The 26,308-nt window shown below is 25.1% G+C and overlaps 1 protein-coding gene across 1 annotated transcript in view; it reads right to left on the minus strand.

The window, feature by feature from the left end:
* The window catches only part of LOC111621620 (low-density lipoprotein receptor-related protein 2-like), a 153,765-nt gene that overhangs the window by 12,445 nt on the left and 115,012 nt on the right, over positions 1-26,308 (minus strand). Inside the window, 29 exon segments of the mRNA XM_023363813.1 lie at positions 411-539; positions 725-983; positions 1,068-1,577; positions 2,044-2,316; positions 3,409-3,632; positions 3,707-3,995; positions 4,149-4,265; positions 4,459-4,584; positions 4,793-4,921; positions 5,147-5,257; positions 7,276-7,397; positions 7,605-7,772; positions 8,299-8,536; positions 8,967-9,122; positions 9,399-9,533; positions 10,632-10,855; positions 10,930-11,218; positions 11,372-11,488; positions 11,682-11,807; positions 12,016-12,144; positions 12,370-12,480; positions 14,499-14,620; positions 14,828-14,995; positions 15,522-15,696; positions 16,258-16,479; positions 16,699-16,927; positions 18,402-18,545; positions 20,062-20,252; positions 22,143-22,277. Of these exon segments, the coding sequence (XP_023219581.1) occupies positions 411-539; positions 725-983; positions 1,068-1,577; positions 2,044-2,316; positions 3,409-3,632; positions 3,707-3,995; positions 4,149-4,265; positions 4,459-4,584; positions 4,793-4,921; positions 5,147-5,257; positions 7,276-7,397; positions 7,605-7,772; positions 8,299-8,536; positions 8,967-9,122; positions 9,399-9,533; positions 10,632-10,855; positions 10,930-11,218; positions 11,372-11,488; positions 11,682-11,807; positions 12,016-12,144; positions 12,370-12,480; positions 14,499-14,620; positions 14,828-14,995; positions 15,522-15,696; positions 16,258-16,479; positions 16,699-16,927; positions 18,402-18,545; positions 20,062-20,252; positions 22,143-22,277 (5,368 nt within the window).

Below are 26,308 nucleotides of genomic sequence, written 5' to 3' on the forward strand. Positions count from 1 at the left end.
ACGCATTTTATGTTCTATATTTAATATTCTATTTTTGGTAACTGAAGATGATCGTTGAAAAATGATTGAAAACGTTTTTATTTTATTAAATTTTGCTGGATTTATATTGGTGTAGTTTATTTTACGACTTATTCTACTTCCAGTACGTATTTGTTATATTGAACATTTTGGTTAAACGGTTAAAATCAGCACTAAGTAGGTTATCTCTTTTACTGCATGACAGAGGGCATCTTGTCATATTTTTTTCTTTTTATTATAACAAAAATTTCTAAATATTAATTGCACAGATAACATCTAATACTTAATTTTTTTAGACATATAACCAATTATATTTTACTTCAGAATTATTCATATTTTTTTAATTAATGTAATCCACAGACAGAATTATTTTAAAATATATTTCTACTTACCCAATACCAGGATGTATGGCAATAGCTCTTGGATCAGAAATGCCTTTATTAATCAGAACTCTTCTATTTCTACCATTTAGTTCAGCTACATGCAAATGTTTACTACTGCGATCCAACCAATACAATTTTCTGGAATAAAAATCAATCACCACAATATGTAATTGTATTCATTTATACAATATGAACTGGATAATAGTCAAAGATGCAATAAAAAAGATTTTTGATAATTATTACATTTAATAAAATTATATTTACCCATTATTTATTTAAATATAAAATAAACAATAAATTTTTTACTCATAATATATATTTACCTTCCTATCCAATCAACCGCCATTCCTTCTAGACCATTTGCATCCTGCCAAATAACACTTTCTTCACCAGTTCCATTAATAAATATTCTACTGATTGTTTTATTGCTAACATCACAGTAATAAAGTCTATCTTCACTAATGTCAAAATCCATTGCAACAACATTTCTGAGTTCCATTTTAATTAAGTTATAATGTACACCACTAATACTCATGTTTCGAAGATAATAACGATTACTAAAAATAAGCCATGGTTCTTCATCTGAAATTTTTTAAACATTAAACATAATTTAGTTTATTAGATATTAATTAGATTTTGTTATAAATAGACAAATAGATAACTTACTGTCTCTTCTTTTGCAAGAGTGGCCGTCAAGCTGTCGTTCGTAATATGTTTCGTTACATTTACAATAATAGGAACCAGGAGTATTAAAACAATATTGTGAACAGACACTAGGTCCAGTTATACATTCATTAATATCTCTACAAGCTTTACCATCACTCATTAATTTATAACCAGCATTACATTCACAATAAAATCCAGTCAATGTATTTACACATTTATGTTCGCACTGATTACTTTCTACCTTCTCACATTCATCGACATTACAATGAGCAGGTTCATCAGATCCATCAGTACAGTCTCTTTGTTTGTTGCATACACGTTCATAGGGAATACATTGGCCATTTTTACATTTAAATTGTGCACCAGAACATGTTGCTTCTTCAGTCACACAGTCTGTTGCTAATTCATCGCTATTATCACCACAATCATCATCTCCATCACAATGATAAATCTTGCGGATACATTTTGTGTTACGGCAAGTAAATTCTTCAGCTGTGCAAGCACGGAATGCTGGAGAGAATCAAAGAAAAATAATAAGTACAACGAAAATCAAGTTACAATGAAATAAAATAACAATTATTTGAATTAGACTTTTAAAACAGGAATTTGAAATAATTTTAATTTGAATAATATATTACAAACTCAAATATATTAATATGTTAATTTTTTAAATATTTCTACTGATTATTCAATACAATACTAATCAAAATTTAATTTTATCATTTAAAAGTTTATCATTGAATGCAATATTTCCCTCTTTAGTGGAATTCTTTCAAAGAAGCCAAACAAAGCACAAACACTTTTTTGATATTCTTACACAATATTTCAACATTCCAACCATTATTTTCTGTTTCCATGATAAAATCATTTTTTCTTCCTACTGCAACTTTCCAGCTGCAGTAAGAGGTAAAAATGATTTTATCATGGAAACAGAAAAAACAAAATGGAAATAGAAAAAACTTAAAAAATTACTTACTGCAATTTTTTGGTTCATCAGAACCATCACCACAATCATTATCATGGTCACAAACCCATTCTTTGCCAATGCATCTCTTATTATCACATTGAAATTGGTTCTCTTGGCAAGGTTCAGGAGGCGGACAGTTATTCATGGTACTGTTTTCATCAGATCCATCTACACAATCAGGATCGCCATCACACACCCATCGTTTAGGTATACAAACTGCTCTTCCCCATTGTCTATTTACTTTACAAGTGAATTCTTTTTCTGGATCACATTCTCTGTTTTCTACAGAAATATAACATTTTTTTTCATATTTTAGTTAATATATTTTAAATACATTAATTATAAAAAATAAAAATGATAAATATTTTTCTGAGAATTATTTTATGCACATTTAACAAATTTTAGAATTAACTTTGAACATCTTACAATATAAATAGCAGTTATTAATATTGAAATTTTGAAAGAATAATTCAATCTAAATTTTTAAATTTATGTTTTATTTAAAAAAGAAAACTACATTTAAAAAAGTAAGTGTTTTTTATGAAGTAATAAATCTTTTAACATTTTTTTTTAATTTTAATTCTTAAATAATAATTATTTTTAATATAATTTTATTATGCATTTTAGAAAATAATTTCATAATTTCTCATTTTTTAAAAATCAAATAATCCTACTTCTATTAATTTATAATTTAAAATGTACATTTGATTCATAAATTCATTTTTATATCAGTTTTTGATTTTTTTAAATTTTCTATATTGATTGGATGTTTTACCAAAATTTGAAATTTAAATGATTCCAATTCTTCTTACTGAAGGGATTTCAATTCTTCTTACTGAAGGAATTCCAATTAGTCATAAATGTGTTGTTCAATCATTTTTTATAATATAATGCTAAGACATTCTTGAATGAGTGAATTTATTAAATCAATTGCCATAAATTAAGTTGGTTTAATCATCTTATTGGTTAATTTTAATAATAAGTTGTCATTTAGTTTTGGCTAAGATTTATTATAATTATAGACTTTAGAAGAAACAATAATCATAACAGATTTTATTATTGTAAAACTGATCTTTTTCATGTTTTTCTTTGACAAAATAGAATTTATGCATGCAGTTACAATTCAAATGTTATTCAAAATTTTTTTCAGTACAATATTTGGCATATGCATTATCATTACTAAATGTAATTTAATGCAAAAAAATTAAAAATAGCTAAAGAACTAATTTATTTTGATTTACAGTTTATATGTTGAAAATTTTTTATGCTAATTTTCTTTCTCCATTCTACATACTTATACTTCTAAAAATTTTAACATGACTTTCAAAAATGTGCCCAAAATACAAAGATTCTAGTCTAAACTTCATAACTTACCACACTGATGACGATCATCTTCATCAGAATTATCAAGGCAATCATTATCTCCATCACAAAGATATATTCGTGGAACACAATTACCATTATCACAAGTAAAGAGGTCACCAAAACATGTCCTTTTCTCACTCTTACAGTAATCTTTTGGTTCATCAGCACCATCATCACAATCTTTATCACCGTCACAATGCCATGTTGCCGGTATGCATCGATTATTAGGACATCTATAATAACGTAAATACATAACTTCAATAATATTTTTACCATTAAAATAATTCAAACTGAAAATAGTAATAACCTAAAACTGTTTGGTGGACAAGATCTATCTGAGCAAACAATTGAATTTTCATCAGAGTTATCTCCACAATCATTATCTCCATCACAAAGCCAATATTGTTCTACACATATGTTTGTTGAATTGCATTTTATGTGATTTGCAGGGCAAGTTCTATTATTAGGACATCTTTCGGCACTTTCATCAGAAGTTTTATTATCTTTACAATCGTGTACACCATTACATAATTGTGCATTGGGTATGCAACGATAATTGGCACAAGTAAATTCTCCCTCTTTGCAAGGTGGATATTCTGTAAAGAATTAATGAGCATCAAATTAATGTGTAAAATATTACATAAAACACACAAATAATTATAAGTAAATTTTTATTCTATGCCAGTTTAAGTTGATACTGTTTTATATTTTATCTAATAAAAAAAATTTATAACACTAAAGAATCTTACTACAGTCCTCTTCATCAGTATTATCACCACAGTCATTTTCATGATCACATTGCCATGTTTTAAAGATGCATTTTCCATTACCACAGCGGAATTCTGATGGGCTACATGTATGTAAGGCTAAAATAGTTATAGAAATATTTGTATAAATCATTTATTCATTTGTATTATAAATAAAATGTATCCATTAACTATTTTAAATGTTTCTTAAATAAATAATATGAATTTCAAAATTTAAAATTATTATTCATGAATTTAAACCTGATAATATCATTACGAAATAAAAATATTTTAAGTAAAAAACAACACAAACCACAAAATTGTTTATCTTCATCTGTATTGTCACCACAGTCATCATCTCCATCACAAGCCCATAATCTAGGAATACATTTACCATTTGCACAAGCAAATTTTTGTTCGGAACATGTCACATTGTCAGCTAAAAATAAAAAAATTTATACAATAAAGTATTCTGTAAACGAATAATGTGTTACTGTTTTTTTTATAAACTAATTAGTAAAGACAATTTAAACCTGAATATTTATTAAAATTTCTGTCCTATTTTAAATTCATTCTAGTTTTATGAAGTGTTTAAATATATAAATAACATTATAAAATTATTTATAATACAAAAAAATAAAACTTACGAACACACATGCGCCCTTCATTGGCAACTTTGAAGGTATTATTACACAGACATTCAACTGTTCCATTTTCAGCTTGATGACAGGAATGTGCACAGCCACCATTATTTAAACTGCAGACAGATGAATTACCTAAAATTTTAATAACAAAGTACTTTATAATCAAATTAAAACAAATTTGCCTTAATGTATATTTATTAACTGCATTAAATATTTATAAAAATATTTATTTTGCTTAAAGAAAAAAATTGTTTTAAGTTTATTGAAAACTTGAAAATTCCTCAGCAATATTTATATAATTATGTATTTTAATTTAATGAATATTAAAAAAATATCACAATGTAACCATATACTTACATTTTTGTCTATCTGGTGCATAAACATGTATGTCTCGTGGTGATTCTTCAAGCCGTTTAACCATTTCTATCATTCCTGCACCTGTGTGTTTTTCAGCACGATATACACCTCCTAAAAATCATAAATAATTTTTCAAATAAAATAAAATAAATATATAAAATAAATAAAATAAATATATTAATTAAACATTAAACCATAATTAAATTTTCATTATTGTCCAATGAAAATAATGTAATTCACTGTTTTTCTAATCTAAAATATAGTCATTATTACATCACTTTTTTTCATTTAAAATTTACAATATATATAAGAAACACTCAAAAACACTTCCACTCACTTTTAAAAGCCATATAAACAAGACAGTAAAATCAATGGCCATCTGTTGTGGGATATTATGGCATTTTTGTAAAATCATATCCTCTAAATCTGTTCTCTATGGTCCATATTTTTTGCTAATTTTCAGTCTCTTGTGGACTATTGCCTTCCCATTTGGTCCATGGGTGCCCCCTCTTTATTTGCTAATATATTGAGAGCAACTCGATAAACTTTACCTACTTTTAAATAAGTTTAATAATCTACTACAAACTAATAACACAAATGTCACTAGAGTAAGACTACAATTTTCAGTTTTGTTTGAAAGAGTAAATATTTCAATTGAATTCTCTTTTTAAAATACTTTAACAGTCTAATTCCACAATTTTGCCTAAATCTAATGATCCCCAGAAGAAACATCCATAATACTATGTGCATATACAGTATACTCCTCATTTTCATTTGTCATTGTCACATAGATCTTATTTTTATTGAATAGCTGATAACATGGGCCCAATGGAATGTCTACTACATGAAAAATTTGCTTATTATAAGCAGGTTTTTCGACATTTATTACATAACTCTTAAATCTTTTTTTTTTTACTTTCCACTTCTTAATTATTATTATTCTTTTTAATATTTTCTCTTTTATTCCCATACTTTTGCTTGTCACAATTACACCTTTTATTTATCATACTTCAAAATATATATTTTTTTAATATATAATTTTTATATTTTTTTAATGAATGTATATTATCTGTATGCTTTTTTTATTTATATTTCTCTTATATATATATTTATGTATTGTGTTACTGCTTTGTTTGTGTTTTTCTGTTATATTTTGTAATTTTTATTCTTCTTTTGGGCTTGTTATGTACTGGGGATGGAAATCAATGGCATAATGGCACTTCCAAAATTTGATGTAAAATAAATAAATAAATGAATAAATTTTTAAAATCTGATATAAGTTAAATAATGTAATAAAAATAAAATATAAGTTTTTATGATCTTAACAGCAATTCTGTTGTCAGAAAAATAAATGAATCTGAAACTGATACTAGCTGTTTTCTATTTCTGTCACAATTAAGCTGACATTAAAAATATTGTGTTATCATCTTTCATGATTTTAACCTATGATCACAAATAATAGTGATGATTTTCGGCACCTACTAGTTTTTTGTATACATTTTTCAGTAATTTAACATACTTAGCTGTGTCCTCATGCTCTATGCTATCCATCTAACTGCTTAAAAACTTCAGGCAAAAAAAAACTTTTCCACTTATTACAGGCCATCAAAAAACTACTGCAGAAAATAATCAACTTGTGCATGCAATACAATTTTTCTTTATTGTCACACATTCACATGTGGAAATTTTCGGTACGTTTCTGTTAACAGGACACCAGTTGTAACTTTAATCTGATGCACAATACCATTGTTTGTGTTGCAACATTACACATGAAAAATCAGCAGAAAATTGCTGTCTTATGCATGTGATTGTGTGTAATAAATATATGTGATCCCTGGTTAAAGTAATATTACAACAGAGTTCATTTAAAAACTGAAAATCTTTCAATAAATTCCTTCAAATTTCATATGAGTTTGCTTTGTAAAGCAAAACTTCATTATATATCAAAAATTTCTTAAACTTATAAAAAAAAAAATATATGTCTATTTTTTAATTTGAAGATGTAATAATGAAACTATTCTTTTCAAATTTTTAAGTTTTTGATTAAAATTTTCAAAAATTTTCTGAAAGCATTTCATTTAATATATATTTTGAGAATAAATTTACAATAATAAAATTTTTTAACTTACGAAGCTGTAAATCTGTCCAATATATATAATTCCTGTGCACAGTAATAGCAAATGGATATATAGTTGCAGGTACTAATACTTCACGATTTTTACCATCAAGATCGGATCTTTCAATTTTTTCTCTAAAAAATTTATACTACCTTAGAATTTATGGAAAAATAAGTTTCTGAAATATCTTTGACTGCAATAATGTATATTAATTGTAATTTAATTTATTAAATATATAATTTTTATAATTAGTAAGATTTTAACCAATCTTAAAATCATATAAACACTTTTTTTTACACTATATTGCATTAAAACTTTAGAATAAACGTCTCAATACAAACCTCAATGCATCAGTCCAGTATAATTTTCTCTCTTCATAATCAATAGCTAATCCACTTGGTTGAGTTAAATTATCACCAATGATTTCAGTTTTTTTATTGCCTGCCATAGTTGAACGATAGATTTTTCCTTTGTTTCCAAATCGTCCCCAATCAGTAAAATACATAAAACTAAAAAGAATTTTTTTTAATTTAATAGTCATTTTCATATTGAAAAATCAATACCAATATTAAATATTTATTGTATTATAAAAATTAATTTATTATGCATTAAGTAAATGTTAAATTTCATAAATTTTAAATTTGTTATACAATAACTCAGAAAAATTACTGTAAATACAGAAATCATTCCAAGTTTTATTTAAGAATTCCAATAATTTTCTCTTTCCAAAACAATTTTTTAATGACAGTTTCATTTTCAACCCATTTTAAACTTTTCATTTCTTCAAAAAATATAAATTCTCTTAAAAAGTAATAAAAATATTTAAGAGATGTACTGATAATGAAGTAATGCTAATTTTAAAATGTTTAAGAATAAAGATCTGAAACTTTACTTATAAATAGTTTATATTATATTATAAAATTAATATTGTTTTAATATATTTGTCATGTTTCAAAACATGAAAAATACATTTTAATAGTACAAAATTATTTTGAAGTACAACTACATATTTACATAAGACGAAAATTTTCTCACCCTTCACAAGGATCTAGAACAATTGCTCTTGGTCTTTCAACACGAGTAATCATAACAAGTTGAGATCCATCCAAATTCATTGCATAAATACTTCTGTTACCAGAATCAGTCCAATAAACTTTTTTAGTAGTCCAATCAAATGCAATTCCCTCTGGATTAATACCCTTGTCTTGTATGACTTTCATTTCACTGAGATTATCTAAATTCATCCAGGATATACTGCCATCGGGACGTATTTCTAGTGGCAACAATAAATATATTTCAAATTGTTTAATAACGTAATTTAATAATTATTTTACATTTTATATATAAAGAATATTTTATACTACATTTTAAATTATTCTTTATGTAAATTTTATTCCTAATTACATTCTACATTTAAATTTGCTACAACAAATACAAATTTAATTTAACAGAACAATAAATTAAAAAAACAATTATTAGTAATTTTTTTACAATTATTAGATGATTACAATTACAATTATTACAAATATTAGCAATTATTAGTATTTTGATTACTTCAATCTGAGAAAATTTTTCAATATAAAGTTTTATTAAAATTTTAATTTCAATAAAACTATATATTGAAAAATTTGAAATTTTTCAATATATAGTTTTCCTTGCAATAAAAAGTTTTATTGCAAAAAAATAACAATAATTTTACATACGAGTAAAGAGTAAATGTCTATCTGTGTAATCAAAATCCAATCCAACAACATTTGTAAGATTTCCTCTTGGTGGAAATGGGAAGCTTGTAATATCGGGATTTAAGTGAATACTTCTAATTTCTCTTCGAGTTGTAAATATTATATATTCTTTTGTTTCTGTTCAAAAATAAAGTAAAAAATTTACTTTAAAATGTATATAATTTTATATCTTTAATGTATATTGTTTAATTAAAAAACATACAACAGTAGATACCATTCTACAATTTAATTATATTATTATTTGAAATAAAATGAGTTTTAATTAAATTAACAAAAAAACCAAACAGTTATTAACATTGAGTTAGCTTTTTTATCATTATTATTTTACTAAAATATTTTTGCACAATAAAAAGAAACCAAAATAGAGAGTATAATGAAAAACAAATATATCACCTTCACATGTTCTCTTATCAGAAGACAAAATACCAGAAGCACAAGAGCATTTATAGTTTTCTGTACTGGATGAAGGCATTGCAAAACAAAGTTGTTCACATTTTCCATTTTCAGGACGTGAACATGGAGTTTCACCTACAGTCAACGGAAAAATAAAATATTTTAAATAAATAAATTATATAATAAAAATATAAAACAATTTAAAGATTTTTGTTTCATTTTGTTTTTAACTTTAACATATATTTTNCATTTAACAAATTTTAGAATTAACTTTGAACATCTTACAATATAAATAGCAGTTATTAATATTGAAATTTTGAAAGAATAATTCAATCTAAATTTTTAAATTTATGTTTTATTTAAAAAAGAAAACTACATTTAAAAAAGTAAGTGTTTTTTATGAAGTAATAAATCTTTTAACATTTTTTTTTAATTTTAATTCTTAAATAATAATTATTTTTAATATAATTTTATTATGCATTTTAGAAAATAATTTCATAATTTCTCATTTTTTAAAAATCAAATAATCCTACTTCTATTAATTTATAATTTAAAATGTACATTTGATTCATAAATTCATTTTTATATCAGTTTTTGATTTTTTTAAATTTTCTATATTGATTGGATGTTTTACCAAAATTTGAAATTTAAATGATTCCAATTCTTCTTACTGAAGGGATTTCAATTCTTCTTACTGAAGGAATTCCAATTAGTCATAAATGTGTTGTTCAATCATTTTTTATAATATAATGCTAAGACATTCTTGAATGAGTGAATTTATTAAATCAATTGCCATAAATTAAGTTGGTTTAATCATCTTATTGGTTAATTTTAATAATAAGTTGTCATTTAGTTTTGGCTAAGATTTATTATAATTATAGACTTTAGAAGAAACAATAATCATAACAGATTTTATTATTGTAAAACTGATCTTTTTCATGTTTTTCTTTGACAAAATAGAATTTATGCATGCAGTTACAATTCAAATGTTATTCAAAATTTTTTTCAGTACAATATTTGGCATATGCATTATCATTACTAAATGTAATTTAATGCAAAAAAATTAAAAATAGCTAAAGAACTAATTTATTTTGATTTACAGTTTATATGTTGAAAATTTTTTATGCTAATTTTCTTTCTCCATTCTACATACTTATACTTCTAAAAATTTTAACATGACTTTCAAAAATGTGCCCAAAATACAAAGATTCTAGTCTAAACTTCATAACTTACCACACTGATGACGATCATCTTCATCAGAATTATCAAGGCAATCATTATCTCCATCACAAAGATATATTCGTGGAACACAATTACCATTATCACAAGTAAAGAGGTCACCAAAACATGTCCTTTTCTCACTCTTACAGTAATCTTTTGGTTCATCAGCACCATCATCACAATCTTTATCACCGTCACAATGCCATGTTGCCGGTATGCATCGATTATTAGGACATCTATAATAACGTAAATACATAACTTCAATAATATTTTTACCATTAAAATAATTCAAACTGAAAATAGTAATAACCTAAAACTGTTTGGTGGACAAGATCTATCTGAGCAAACAATTGAATTTTCATCAGAGTTATCTCCACAATCATTATCTCCATCACAAAGCCAATATTGTTCTACACATATGTTTGTTGAATTGCATTTTATGTGATTTGCAGGGCAAGTTCTATTATTAGGACATCTTTCGGCACTTTCATCAGAAGTTTTATTATCTTTACAATCGTGTACACCATTACATAATTGTGCATTGGGTATGCAACGATAATTGGCACAAGTAAATTCTCCCTCTTTGCAAGGTGGATATTCTGTAAAGAATTAATGAGCATCAAATTAATGTGTAAAATATTACATAAAACACACAAATAATTATAAGTAAATTTTTATTCTATGCCAGTTTAAGTTGATACTGTTTTATATTTTATCTAATAAAAAAAATTTATAACACTAAAGAATCTTACTACAGTCCTCTTCATCAGTATTATCACCACAGTCATTTTCATGATCACATTGCCATGTTTTAAAGATGCATTTTCCATTACCACAGCGGAATTCTGATGGGCTACATGTATGTAAGGCTAAAATAGTTATAGAAATATTTGTATAAATCATTTATTCATTTGTATTATAAATAAAATGTATCCATTAACTATTTTAAATGTTTCTTAAATAAATAATATGAATTTCAAAATTTAAAATTATTATTCATGAATTTAAACCTGATAATATCATTACGAAATAAAAATATTTTAAGTAAAAAACAACACAAACCACAAAATTGTTTATCTTCATCTGTATTGTCACCACAGTCATCATCTCCATCACAAGCCCATAATCTAGGAATACATTTACCATTTGCACAAGCAAATTTTTGTTCGGAACATGTCACATTGTCAGCTAAAAATAAAAAAATTTATACAATAAAGTATTCTGTAAACGAATAATGTGTTACTGTTTTTTTTATAAACTAATTAGTAAAGACAATTTAAACCTGAATATTTATTAAAATTTCTGTCCTATTTTAAATTCATTCTAGTTTTATGAAGTGTTTAAATATATAAATAACATTATAAAATTATTTATAATACAAAAAAATAAAACTTACGAACACACATGCGCCCTTCATTGGCAACTTTGAAGGTATTATTACACAGACATTCAACTGTTCCATTTTCAGCTTGATGACAGGAATGTGCACAGCCACCATTATTTAAACTGCAGACAGATGAATTACCTAAAATTTTAATAACAAAGTACTTTATAATCAAATTAAAACAAATTTGCCTTAATGTATATTTATTAACTGCATTAAATATTTATAAAAATATTTATTTTGCTTAAAGAAAAAAATTGTTTTAAGTTTATTGAAAACTTGAAAATTCCTCAGCAATATTTATATAATTATGTATTTTAATTTAATGAATATTAAAAAAATATCACAATGTAACCATATACTTACATTTTTGTCTATCTGGTGCATAAACATGTATGTCTCGTGGTGATTCTTCAAGCCGTTTAACCATTTCTATCATTCCTGCACCTGTGTGTTTTTCAGCACGATATACACCTCCTAAAAATCATAAATAATTTTTCAAATAAAATAAAATAAATATATAAAATAAATAAAATAAATATATTAATTAAACATTAAACCATAATTAAATTTTCATTATTGTCCAATGAAAATAATGTAATTCACTGTTTTTCTAATCTAAAATATAGTCATTATTACATCACTTTTTTTCATTTAAAATTTACAATATATATAAGAAACACTCAAAAACACTTCCACTCACTTTTAAAAGCCATATAAACAAGACAGTAAAATCAATGGCCATCTGTTGTGGGATATTATGGCATTTTTGTAAAATCATATCCTCTAAATCTGTTCTCTATGGTCCATATTTTTTGCTAATTTTCAGTCTCTTGTGGACTATTGCCTTCCCATTTGGTCCATGGGTGCCCCCTCTTTATTTGCTAATATATTGAGAGCAACTCGATAAACTTTACCTACTTTTAAATAAGTTTAATAATCTACTACAAACTAATAACACAAATGTCACTAGAGTAAGACTACAATTTTCAGTTTTGTTTGAAAGAGTAAATATTTCAATTGAATTCTCTTTTTAAAATACTTTAACAGTCTAATTCCACAATTTTGCCTAAATCTAATGATCCCCAGAAGAAACATCCATAATACTATGTGCATATACAGTATACTCCTCATTTTCATTTGTCATTGTCACATAGATCTTATTTTTATTGAATAGCTGATAACATGGGCCCAATGGAATGTCTACTACATGAAAAATTTGCTTATTATAAGCAGGTTTTTCGACATTTATTACATAACTCTTAAATCTTTTTTTTTTTACTTTCCACTTCTTAATTATTATTATTCTTTTTAATATTTTCTCTTTTATTCCCATACTTTTGCTTGTCACAATTACACCTTTTATTTATCATACTTCAAAATATATATTTTTTTAATATATAATTTTTATATTTTTTTAATGAATGTATATTATCTGTATGCTTTTTTTATTTATATTTCTCTTATATATATATTTATGTATTGTGTTACTGCTTTGTTTGTGTTTTTCTGTTATATTTTGTAATTTTTATTCTTCTTTTGGGCTTGTTATGTACTGGGGATGGAAATCAATGGCATAATGGCACTTCCAAAATTTGATGTAAAATAAATAAATAAATGAATAAATTTTTAAAATCTGATATAAGTTAAATAATGTAATAAAAATAAAATATAAGTTTTTATGATCTTAACAGCAATTCTGTTGTCAGAAAAATAAATGAATCTGAAACTGATACTAGCTGTTTTCTATTTCTGTCACAATTAAGCTGACATTAAAAATATTGTGTTATCATCTTTCATGATTTTAACCTATGATCACAAATAATAGTGATGATTTTCGGCACCTACTAGTTTTTTGTATACATTTTTCAGTAATTTAACATACTTAGCTGTGTCCTCATGCTCTATGCTATCCATCTAACTGCTTAAAAACTTCAGGCAAAAAAAAACTTTTCCACTTATTACAGGCCATCAAAAAACTACTGCAGAAAATAATCAACTTGTGCATGCAATACAATTTTTCTTTATTGTCACACATTCACATGTGGAAATTTTCGGTACGTTTCTGTTAACAGGACACCAGTTGTAACTTTAATCTGATGCACAATACCATTGTTTGTGTTGCAACATTACACATGAAAAATCAGCAGAAAATTGCTGTCTTATGCATGTGATTGTGTGTAATAAATATATGTGATCCCTGGTTAAAGTAATATTACAACAGAGTTCATTTAAAAACTGAAAATCTTTCAATAAATTCCTTCAAATTTCATATGAGTTTGCTTTGTAAAGCAAAACTTCATTATATATCAAAAATTTCTTAAACTTATAAAAAAAAAAATATATGTCTATTTTTTAATTTGAAGATGTAATAATGAAACTATTCTTTTCAAATTTTTAAGTTTTTGATTAAAATTTTCAAAAATTTTCTGAAAGCATTTCATTTAATATATATTTTGAGAATAAATTTACAATAATAAAATTTTTTAACTTACGAAGCTGTAAATCTGTCCAATATATATAATTCCTGTGCACAGTAATAGCAAATGGATATATAGTTGCAGGTACTAATACTTCACGATTTTTACCATCAAGATCGGATCTTTCAATTTTTTCTCTAAAAAATTTATACTACCTTAGAATTTATGGAAAAATAAGTTTCTGAAATATCTTTGACTGCAATAATGTATATTAATTGTAATTTAATTTATTAAATATATAATTTTTATAATTAGTAAGATTTTAACCAATCTTAAAATCATATAAACACTTTTTTTTACACTATATTGCATTAAAACTTTAGAATAAACGTCTCAATACAAACCTCAATGCATCAGTCCAGTATAATTTTCTCTCTTCATAATCAATAGCTAATCCACTTGGTTGAGTTAAATTATCACCAATGATTTCAGTTTTTTTATTGCCTGCCATAGTTGAACGATAGATTTTTCCTTTGTTTCCAAATCGTCCCCAATCAGTAAAATACATAAAACTAAAAAGAATTTTTTTTAATTTAATAGTCATTTTCATATTGAAAAATCAATACCAATATTAAATATTTATTGTATTATAAAAATTAATTTATTATGCATTAAGTAAATGTTAAATTTCATAAATTTTAAATTTGTTATACAATAACTCAGAAAAATTACTGTAAATACAGAAATCATTCCAAGTTTTATTTAAGAATTCCAATAATTTTCTCTTTCCAAAACAATTTTTTAATGACAGTTTCATTTTCAACCCATTTTAAACTTTTCATTTCTTCAAAAAATATAAATTCTCTTAAAAAGTAATAAAAATATTTAAGAGATGTACTGATAATGAAGTAATGCTAATTTTAAAATGTTTAAGAATAAAGATCTGAAACTTTACTTATAAATAGTTTATATTATATTATAAAATTAATATTGTTTTAATATATTTGTCATGTTTCAAAACATGAAAAATACATTTTAATAGTACAAAATTATTTTGAAGTACAACTACATATTTACATAAGACGAAAATTTTCTCACCCTTCACAAGGATCTAGAACAATTGCTCTTGGTCTTTCAACACGAGTAATCATAACAAGTTGAGATCCATCCAAATTCATTGCATAAATACTTCTGTTACCAGAATCAGTCCAATAAACTTTTTTAGTAGTCCAATCAAATGCAATTCCCTCNGTACGTGTGACGTTCGGCGCCGCTTTCCCGTAAGCCTAAAAGTTTGACGATGGTGTTTGGAATGTCGAGCGTGATTCCACCGACTATCCAAACACCATTGTCAAACTTTTAGGCTTACGGGAAAGCGGCGCCGAACGTCACACGTACACGTTTACACGTTTAAAACGTGCGCCTCAACCTCTCTAATATATCTTAGTTAACTAATTTTTAACAACTCTGTGTATTTAATTCTAATAATTGAGAATTACTTCCATTCCATGTAATAATAAATCAAAAAAAGTCTTATTTTCAAAACTTCTTTGTTATTGCTTTCATAAAGATGCATTTATTTATATATTTATAATTTACTAAAAAAATCATGCTTAATAGTTTACAGGATTCAAAAAATTTATTTTTATCAAAACATATTTTGGAACTTTTACAATTCTTTACATGTATATATCTTATCTTTTCCCATGTATTAACAAAACTAATTAACAACTTCTAAACTCCACAGAAACTTAATATTATAATATCTTCAAAAAAATCTTATAAAAAAAATAATAAATCTGTAATTAACATAATAATATATAAAAATTATTACTTGGCCTTTTGCTGTATACTTTCATAGTAATCAAATTAGCAGCATTTTCTTCCATAACAACTGGATTTTTACCATCAGGTAAATTAACTCTCACAATTTTTTCATAGACTGTATCCAGATAATATAATCGATTATTATTTAAAGAAAGACCCTGAGGTTTTGCAATTCCTGCTGAAGCTGAAACAATCACTTTCCTATTTTTTCCTTCTACATCAATCATTTCTATCTATTATGTAAAATTAATTTATAATTATTACTAATCAATCTGAATATTTTCAAAGAAAAAATTGAAAATTTTTGCAGGAAAGAGAAAAATAGGTGGGTAATGGAACAGAAATTAAAGTTTTGATATATTATCATATTTAAGTATCGTATACATTTAAAAAAATCTTAATGATAAAGTTTCGTTTTTTTATTTTAAATAATTTAAATAAAACTCACCTGTCATTGGCTGATTTTTCTTGTCAAAAATAACAATGTCTCTCAAAGTATCCAGATCAGATTTAAAAGATTCTATAGTGCTACTATTATCTGAAGTTTTATTTGCAGAGAAAACAGTCCTGAGATTTCGATCAACCCAAAATACTTTATCTCCATAAATTGCAACACCCATGGGATTTGGCAAATTTTTACGAACATACTGGCGTTTCCCACCACTGAATGATACCCTCTAAAATAAGTTAATAAATTAGTAAAATTCAGTTAAAGTTAAATATTTAGTAAATTAATTTCAAATGTTATCAATTATAAATTATCTTAATATCAAACATTCCAACAGTAAAATTTTTAAAAATCTAGATAATTTAAAATTATGCTATTTTATAATAGTATATTATTATAACTTTTTTATGTATATTTTTTCTATCCATCTCTGTTAAAATTATTTGTTTTAAAAAAAAACATAAGATGTAAAAAAACAACATAATATGTCAAACTACTATGGTTTTTTTTCATGTATAAAATAACCCCCCTGTAACAAAGATTTTTTTCCTTAGTACAATAAAGCTTTGATTAATTGATTGATTGATAATAGTATATTATCAATCAATCAATAGTATATTACTATGCCTTGAATTTACTTTTAAGTTTAATAAGTTGTATTGTATTGTATTGCATTAAGTTTGATTACAATTCTTAAATATTGACTTACTTTCTTTTTAATGAAAATTACTTTGATTTATTATGATAAAAAAAAATATTCATGTTTATTTTTGTATACATGCTAGGTTGAAAGATATCTATTTATATTAAAATGTATTTTTTCTATACTGCCTTCATAAGAATGTCATATTAACATCGAGAGTAAAATTGAGAAATGAAAGCTTAAAAGTTTTTATCCTGGTCTTAGAGTATTATTTGAACAAATTGCTTTTGAATGTGGTTTATCATACACATATATTGATAAACCACGTTTGAAAATAATTTGTTCAAATAATACCCCAGGGTCAGGATAAAAACTTTAAGCCTCAGTTCTCATTTTCATCCTTGGTGCAGATATGGCATTCTATCTTAAGAGAGCAGTATAGTAGACACAATAAATTAAATTTCTAACACATTATAAAACATGAAAACTTTATATATAATTTTCATGAATAGTTCATTATTTTATCATTTTAACATACTTTCTAAACTTTTCCTTTTAATTCAATAATTGAGTTTTCTGTATTTTTCTTCTGCCAGTTTTATTTCTATCATTATCTAATAATACTATTTACAATATTTTCTTGTCAATTTTCTTTTTGTTATATTAATTTAAATAAATCTGACCATTTTTATTTTCTAAAGTAAATGTAAAAAGTAATTATTAATAAAACCTCAAAGAATTTTAAAGATTTACCATAATATACTATATTTTATACTATAAGATATACCATAATTTATACAATTGTTCATTAAAGCAAAAACTTCTGTTAATTTACATATACTTCATATATTCTATTAGTTGTGAATTAAACTAATCATTTTCTGTATAAATATAATCATTATTTATACAGAAAATTAATTCAAAATTATAATTTAAGAAATAACTAGGAAGTGTTATAATCAATATAATTCTTAATAAAATTAATTTATGAATAATTATTTTTAAAAAAAAATTTTTTAAATGTTTCTGCACAATGAAAATTTGAATTTGTTGCTTTTACCTGAATTGCATCTTCTCTTGAATCTACCCAATATACATCATGGGTTGCTATATCTATGGTAAGATCACGTGGGTTGCTAATGCCTGTTACAACAATCTGAGTACGATTTGTTCCATCTAGTTGCGCTCTCTCAATTTTTGGATACTGGCCATAATCAATCCAATACAAATAACGTTTAATGGGATTTACTGCTATCTCTCTTGGAGAATCGGTTGTGGTTTTTAATAAAATCATTCGATTTGTTCCATTTAACCAACAAACTTCAATGTAAGTTTCATGAGGAAAAACATTTGTAAAATATAAGTTCTCTATAATAATAAAAATTTAAAAATTTTAGTTTTATTTTGTTGAAAAGTATTTTATTTAACTTACATATAAAATATTTTTAAAATACAGAAATATTTTATTTAAATAAATTCACAAAATCTATATATCATATAGAAGAAAACAAAAATTAATTTACACTTCAAAGAAGAAAAAGTGAAACTGGTAAGGAAGAAAACTGTGATTATTTCTTTACAAAACATATAAAACAAATAGGTGATTTAAAATGAGACATCTCTGGTCTTCTTTCATCGAATGATGAGTGCATTAAAAAAGTTATGCTATATTCAATGCAATTTTCATTTATCCACGACAAATCATAAATAATCACATGAAACATATTTATTAATAAAATGAGCAATTGTTTATAATGAGAACATTACAATGCTCAGCTGCAATTTTTAATCATATTTTTAATTTATTTAACTTCAAATATATGCTCTCTACAACCTCAAATTAGTAGTGGCTTGCCCCTGTGCATCATACTTTTCCTTTAATAATAGAGTCATGTTAGTCATCTAAAACCTTTCAGGGGAAATCTTTTAATTGAATTAACGTGACTTTTGATACAAACTGGAAGTTCATATATAGTTAATTGGGGCCTCCTGTTTCTAAGGTTTCCATATCTGGTCTTGTCTTTCATCTATCTAACTTCATTCTTAAAATTAAGGAAAGACAGATGGATGACAGCGGGAATTTATGACCTATAAATTCTCGCTGTCATCCATCTGTCTTTGGGCTGCAGTTTGAAAAAATTGGGCTGCAGTCAATTGGGCTGCAATTTGAAAAAATTGTAGACCTTACAATTTTTTCAAACTGCAGCCCAATTAATTACTGAAAAACGAATGACTAAATATTAAATAAAAGTTAAAATGATAGAGAAAACCAATCAACAGAATGTTTAAATTAATACTGATCTGCAGCTAAGTACTATTTTAAATATAGAAAACTGAATTTATTATTAAGATTGAAATTTGATGATAATATAATTAGTCTACATTTTTATGGCATTTTTAACATTTCAAAATATCTATATTTTATTGTTAAAAAATAGACAAAAACTCTTTATCATTCAGATTTTTCTAATACATTTAGCTATACTCATCACTATGAATCTTAAAGTCTGTAGTGCTTCTTCAATGGTGATAAGATATTTTTCTTTTTATCAAATTATATAAAGTAAAATTTTCTAAAACAAAATATCAAAATTTTATATTTCAAAATTAACAAGAATTAGCTCAGATACACATTNAATCTAAACAAATTATAAATGTCAGTATATGCTTCATGTTAATAATTGATTAGAAAAGATTTAATGTTGTAAGGATGTTTTTACATTTACATTTTCTTTGTCATCGTTTTCCAATTGAATCCAGAATAATGTACCATCTTCTTTGTCATAATCAAAATCATGACCATTTTCAATTCCAATAAGTGGTGTAAAATATCCAACTCGTTTGTCTCCAGGAGTTAAACTCATATCAACCAATTGTGTGGAACGCATTACCATCAGATATGGTGTATCAACTGAAAATAAAAATTAAAAAGTTTTAATTTTACAATGTTTGTTATATGAATAATGAATATAAATAATTATGCCAAAATTTAATATAGTGTTAAAAGAATAAGATTCTCAAAATATGTCAACTAACAAAGTAAATAGCCTACTTTATGTTCATTAGTATATATTTTAATGTTATTATGTTTACATAAAAAAATATTACTGAAATGACAAATTTTCTCACTGAAAATATTGAGAGAAATGAATCATACAAGAAAATTTAAAATCTGATGGCCACTTATGTGACTGATAAAAACTTGTTTTTAAATAACTAACAACAACTCTTTAAATTCTACTGAAATCAAATATACAAAAATCTTAAGAAATCTTTCTGTATAAATAAATACGTTAGGAGCCATCTGTGTGTACAGTTTTTGAGCCACTTTTGATTCCCTCCTTTCTGTTATGTACTGTACAATAATGTATTTTTGACAAATTTTACCATTTAGGTTTTCATTAGATCTTTGCCCAAATACATACAAAACTTAATATTAATACACTGCTCAATAAATGTCTCATTTATTGAGCAGTGTATAATGTGCATTCTCTAACTAGCATTCCACAACTCACAATATCTGTATATACCAATGATCACATGACCTATTTGGACAAAACCTCTTCTCTGTGCAAGGGATTTATGTCATAACATTCATAAAGTTAAACAAGTTGAATGCATTAGTAACAAATTGGTCAAAAAGTAGTAGTCTCGCTCAGTGCGCATACTCTGCAGTGATGACATTTCGTAACAAAACTCTAACAAAGTTCACAAAGGAAAGAGTTAGTTTACTTTGTTAAGAAAATGGCGCGCAATGATATCGATGTTTCTGAATCTACTTGAGTGTTTATATTGTGAATTGAAAGGTGAAATGATAGAAATAACTGTCCACCCAAAGCAATCTAAGAAAAATAGTTCGGATAAGGCTGCAGTAGCAACATTCATATCTTCAATTTTAGAAACAGCCATTTAGTTATAAATGAATCAGTCAAAAAGTCTAACAAAATAAGAATAGTGATGATGTCATTCTCGTTTAACTCGTTCAACTTTACGAACAGACCCAACATAAATCAAGAATCACTATGAGTATGGTATACGTATATGTTCCTGTATGAACACACATGTATACATGTATGAACATACTCATTATGGATCTTACAATGTAAGAACAAATTTGTATGCCACTACTATCACTAAAAACATCTTAGTATAAAATGTCTTGACTCCCTTCCTATCCAACATATATAATGTTCTACCTTTCAGAACCCTCCCCTTAAACTGTATATAAGGGGGAACATGCATAAATCATGCATATAATGATTTAACTATCAGAACAACAATGACAAAAAATTCCAGGAACTATACTACAATAAATAAATAAATGAGTAATCAAACCTCTTTGTAAAAATTAATAAATCTTAGAAAGTTCAATAGCTTGTCAAGATTTGTCATGTGGTCCAAAATTCCTGACAAGCTTCCATTTCCAAAATGACTTGTGTGAGCACCCTCAAATTCAGGGCATTCGCACAGTATGTGTTTAACACTCTACCAGCCACTATGCCATCAGTTGCAATGGTGGCATACTGGCTGGTCATCACCCTTCAAAAGATATTAATGAATCAGCCGAGTATTTCCAATCCTCAGGTGGGTAAGGATTACTTCAAATCTCCTTTCATAAACCTCATTATGTGTCCAATTTTCTATCAAAGCTTTAATCTGATGTAGTTTATTGTTAAATATAAATAAAAACATAAAAAATAAAAATTTTATATATCTACTTTTATAAATTAATCTGTAAATTTATCATAAGTTTTCAATTGAAATAAAATTTAAATTTATGAAATAATTCAATGATATTTACCCAAACTGCATTTTCCAAGTGGCGCTGTTCTATCCTGAGCATATCCAGCAGGGCACTTGCAAGTAAAACCAGTTGGTTTAGAAGGAGAAAGTAAACATAAGTGACTGCATGGTGCTTTTTCACAAGGATTGCTTGCTAATTAAAAATAAATTAATGATATTTATAATATTGGACTAATAAAGTTATTACTTTTATATAATTAATATAGGCCTAAATATCAAATATTTAAAATTTTATTTTTAAAATTCAAGCTTATAAAAATATAATTATATAATGCTTAGAAATCATAAACTTCTATTCAGAACTTTCAGATTATTTGTTAAAACAAATCATTTAAAATATTTTAAATTTTTCAAGATTTTTAAAAATGATTATAATAATTTATAAATTTAATATACATATCAATGACATAACTAGAATTTACTTAACATATGCATAAAAGCATTTGGATCTCCAAAAAAAATACTTATATTTAATATTTAGTATTTGCTTTAAAATAAATTTGGCTTTTTGATTCATAAATTACTTGTACATATAATATTCAAATAAGTTATTTAAAACAAATTTATAAATGTGTATATACTGNCAAAATATCTATATTTTATTGTTAAAAAATAGACAAAAACTCTTTATCATTCAGATTTTTCTAATACATTTAGCTATACTCATCACTATGAATCTTAAAGTCTGTAGTGCTTCTTCAATGGTGATAAGATATTTTTCTTTTTATCAAATTATATAAAGTAAAATTTTCTAAAACAAAATATCAAAATTTTATATTTCAAAATTAACAAGAATTAGCTCAGATACACATTCAGAATAAGTTGTATTAAAACAAAAGTGATACCTGCAATCCAATCAACCGCTACTCCACGAATTCCATTACTGCCAATTCCATCAGAGATAACATGTGTAAAATCAGTTCCATCTGGTTTCATACGATAAATTCCATTCTTTTCTCCTTGATTATACTCAACCCAATATACATGATTCTGTGCAACATGTACATCTAGATGCAAAATATTGTGACCTGAAAACATTTAAATGCTTAATTATTTCTGTTAAAAAAAACTAGAAATAATGTTTTATATTAAAATAATATATAAGCAATGAAAAATACACATAAATAATTCTTTATTAAGATTAAAAATTTAATAAAATACCTGGTCCAGATATAGGTACTGTAGCTTCTGCATGATCTTCGAGACTGAATCCTCTGGCTTTATCAAGTTCAGAAATCATAGCAAATGATGTATAAGGTTTGCATTTTGTTTCTTCTTCAGTGTGATAACCAATTCCACAGAGGCACCTATGTTTAGCAGAAGGAAGTGGTACACAAATTTGCTGACATCCTCCATTAGCCAATCTGCAAGGATGATTTTTCACAGCTGTAGAGAAAACAAATATAATGGCAATTAGTGTGAAAATTTATTAAATAAATATTTGTAAAATATTCAATGACAAATGTTACCTATATCAGAAATTTGGTCACTAAAAATTTTTTAACATAAGTTATGATATGAAAATACATTTTAATGCATTATATAGTTTTTTAATATTTATAAATTAAAATTATTTAATTTAAAAAATAAACTTTGTGAACAATATTAAATAATACATTCTTTATTTATGAAGTTTATTATTTTTAATATTATTGTCAAAACATATTTAATAAATAGTTAGAAAAAAAGTAGAAAAAAAAAGAATATTTTTCCTACACTCTATTTTATGATAATATTTAATATAGCATCCTTGTTTGATGTAAAGTTACATCATGAATTAATTCAAATTGATTAAAATTATGTATTGATCAAAATTATGAAATAACTATGAATTAAAAAACATAATACAAAAATTCATAATGCTAAACTTCATCTAGTCTAAATATAAAATTAACATATTTATATTCTGAATAGACAAACTAGACTGACTTCTTATATAAATAATAAATCTGATCTTTAAAAAAAGTTNGTAATAAAAATAAAATATAAGTTTTTATGATCTTAACAGCAATTCTGTTGTCAGAAAAATAAATGAATCTGAAACTGATACTAGCTGTTTTCTATTTCTGTCACAATTAAGCTGACATTAAAAATATTGTGTTATCATCTTTCATGATTTTAACCTATGATCACAAATAATAGTGATGATTTTCGGCACCTACTAGTTTTTTGTATACATTTTTCAGTAATTTAACATACTTAGCTGTGTCCTCATGCTCTATGCTATCCATCTAACTGCTTAAAAACTTCAGGCAAAAAAAAACTTTTCCACTTATTACAGGCCATCAAAAAACTACTGCAGAAAATAATCAACTTGTGCATGCAATACAATTTTTCTTTATTGTCACACATTCACATGTGGAAATTTTCGGTACGTTTCTGTTAACAGGACACCAGTTGTAACTTTAATCTGATGCACAATACCATTGTTTGTGTTGCAACATTACACATGAAAAATCAGCAGAAAATTGCTGTCTTATGCATGTGATTGTGTGTAATAAATATATGTGATCCCTGGTTAAAGTAATATTACAACAGAGTTCATTTAAAAACTGAAAATCTTTCAATAAATTCCTTCAAATTTCATATGAGTTTGCTTTGTAAAGCAAAACTTCATTATATATCAAAAATTTCTTAAACTTATAAAAAAAAAAATATATGTCTATTTTTTAATTTGAAGATGTAATAATGAAACTATTCNTTTTATAATTTAGAAATGAAAAACTGAAAAGCAAATCAAACACAGAACAACTATTTAATGTAATTATACTTCTTGTCATAAACATAAATAAACATTAACAAATAATTCCTGATGTAGCATAAATTTTGGCTAATTGTATGGACTTGTCACATCTTGTAGGTTAAGTGATGAAACAGCATCAGAAATTAAATTAAAAAAATACACTTTATTAGTATCCCGCATTTTTTATGCAGCGAGAGTGTAGCAAATGATGTCACAAGCAGTGTTGGCCAATTAGAAACTAGTTTCAGTGTGTTCGCTTTAAAGCGCTGCATAAAGAAACGCGGGATATTTGAAATGCATTTTGGACTCATAATCTCTTATCAGTCCAAACAAATGTTTTTTTGCCTCAAATTGATAAATAATTTGAGACAAAAAAAATTTATAAATAATTTACAGAAAAAATAATGGAAGTTAATTTGGTATTATCTTTTGTATATAATTTATCAAGGCATAATGTCTAAAATCATTTCTAAAAGCCAATTGAAAATTATAGTCAATCAAAACTAATTTTTAATCTGTCAGATAATAAACAGATTCATAAAGTATAAAGTTGAGTTATAATTTTACAAAACAGTCACTGTATTGAATAGATTAGTTTAAACTAAAATATTTATTTTTTACTTAATATTAAACATTCTTGAAATAAAAATAAAATAAATGATTAGACTAATTCATTTATAATAAAATATTTATGTAAAATACTCAAATATTAAAACTGTATTGAAGAAGCAAAAATGTCTATAAGTTCATGACTCACAGTCACCAGGAACTAAATAGAAACAGGCCTGCAATTTTAAAATTGCAGCCTTATAAATTCCCACTGGCATCTGTCTGTCTATTCTTTCTTAATCTTGAGAATAGAGTTAGATGGATAAAAGCTGAGACCAGATATGGAAGTGTAAGAGCCAGAGTCTCTATTAACAATATATATAAACTTTTGGTTTGGATTGGAAGTCGCATTATTTCAATTCAAAAATTTTCTCCAAAAAAGTTAGATGACTGGCATAACACTATTGTTAACAGGAAAAGTATGATGTACATGGAAAGACACTAATAAAATCAGGAGCATTGTGCATCAAGCTCTAAAATATTGTAGACCAGCACTGTGACAGTGTCATAATAAATAATTGCTCATTCATAAATACAACCTTTTATTTGAGGTAATATGCCTCTATAGAATACAAAACAGTTATGAAGACATTTTTGTTTCTTCAGTACTGTTTTAATACATAAATACCATTGGCTAAATTTTTAATCAACTTTTTATTTATTTATTGTATTTTTCAGGCCATTAATATATTTTCTGATTTTGAAAATTTGTTTCTTTTGTCATATTTATTAAATTACAAAATGGATTTAGTTAAGAGATGTTAAGGAGATAAATTTGATAGGAAATTTAAGAAAACAAAATAAATTTCTAT

Source organism: Centruroides sculpturatus, unplaced genomic scaffold, assembly GCF_000671375.1.
Source record: "Centruroides sculpturatus isolate CEXI.00-Female unplaced genomic scaffold, Cexi_2.0 scaffold232, whole genome shotgun sequence".
Lineage (NCBI taxonomy): Eukaryota > Metazoa > Arthropoda > Arachnida > Scorpiones > Buthidae > Centruroides > Centruroides sculpturatus.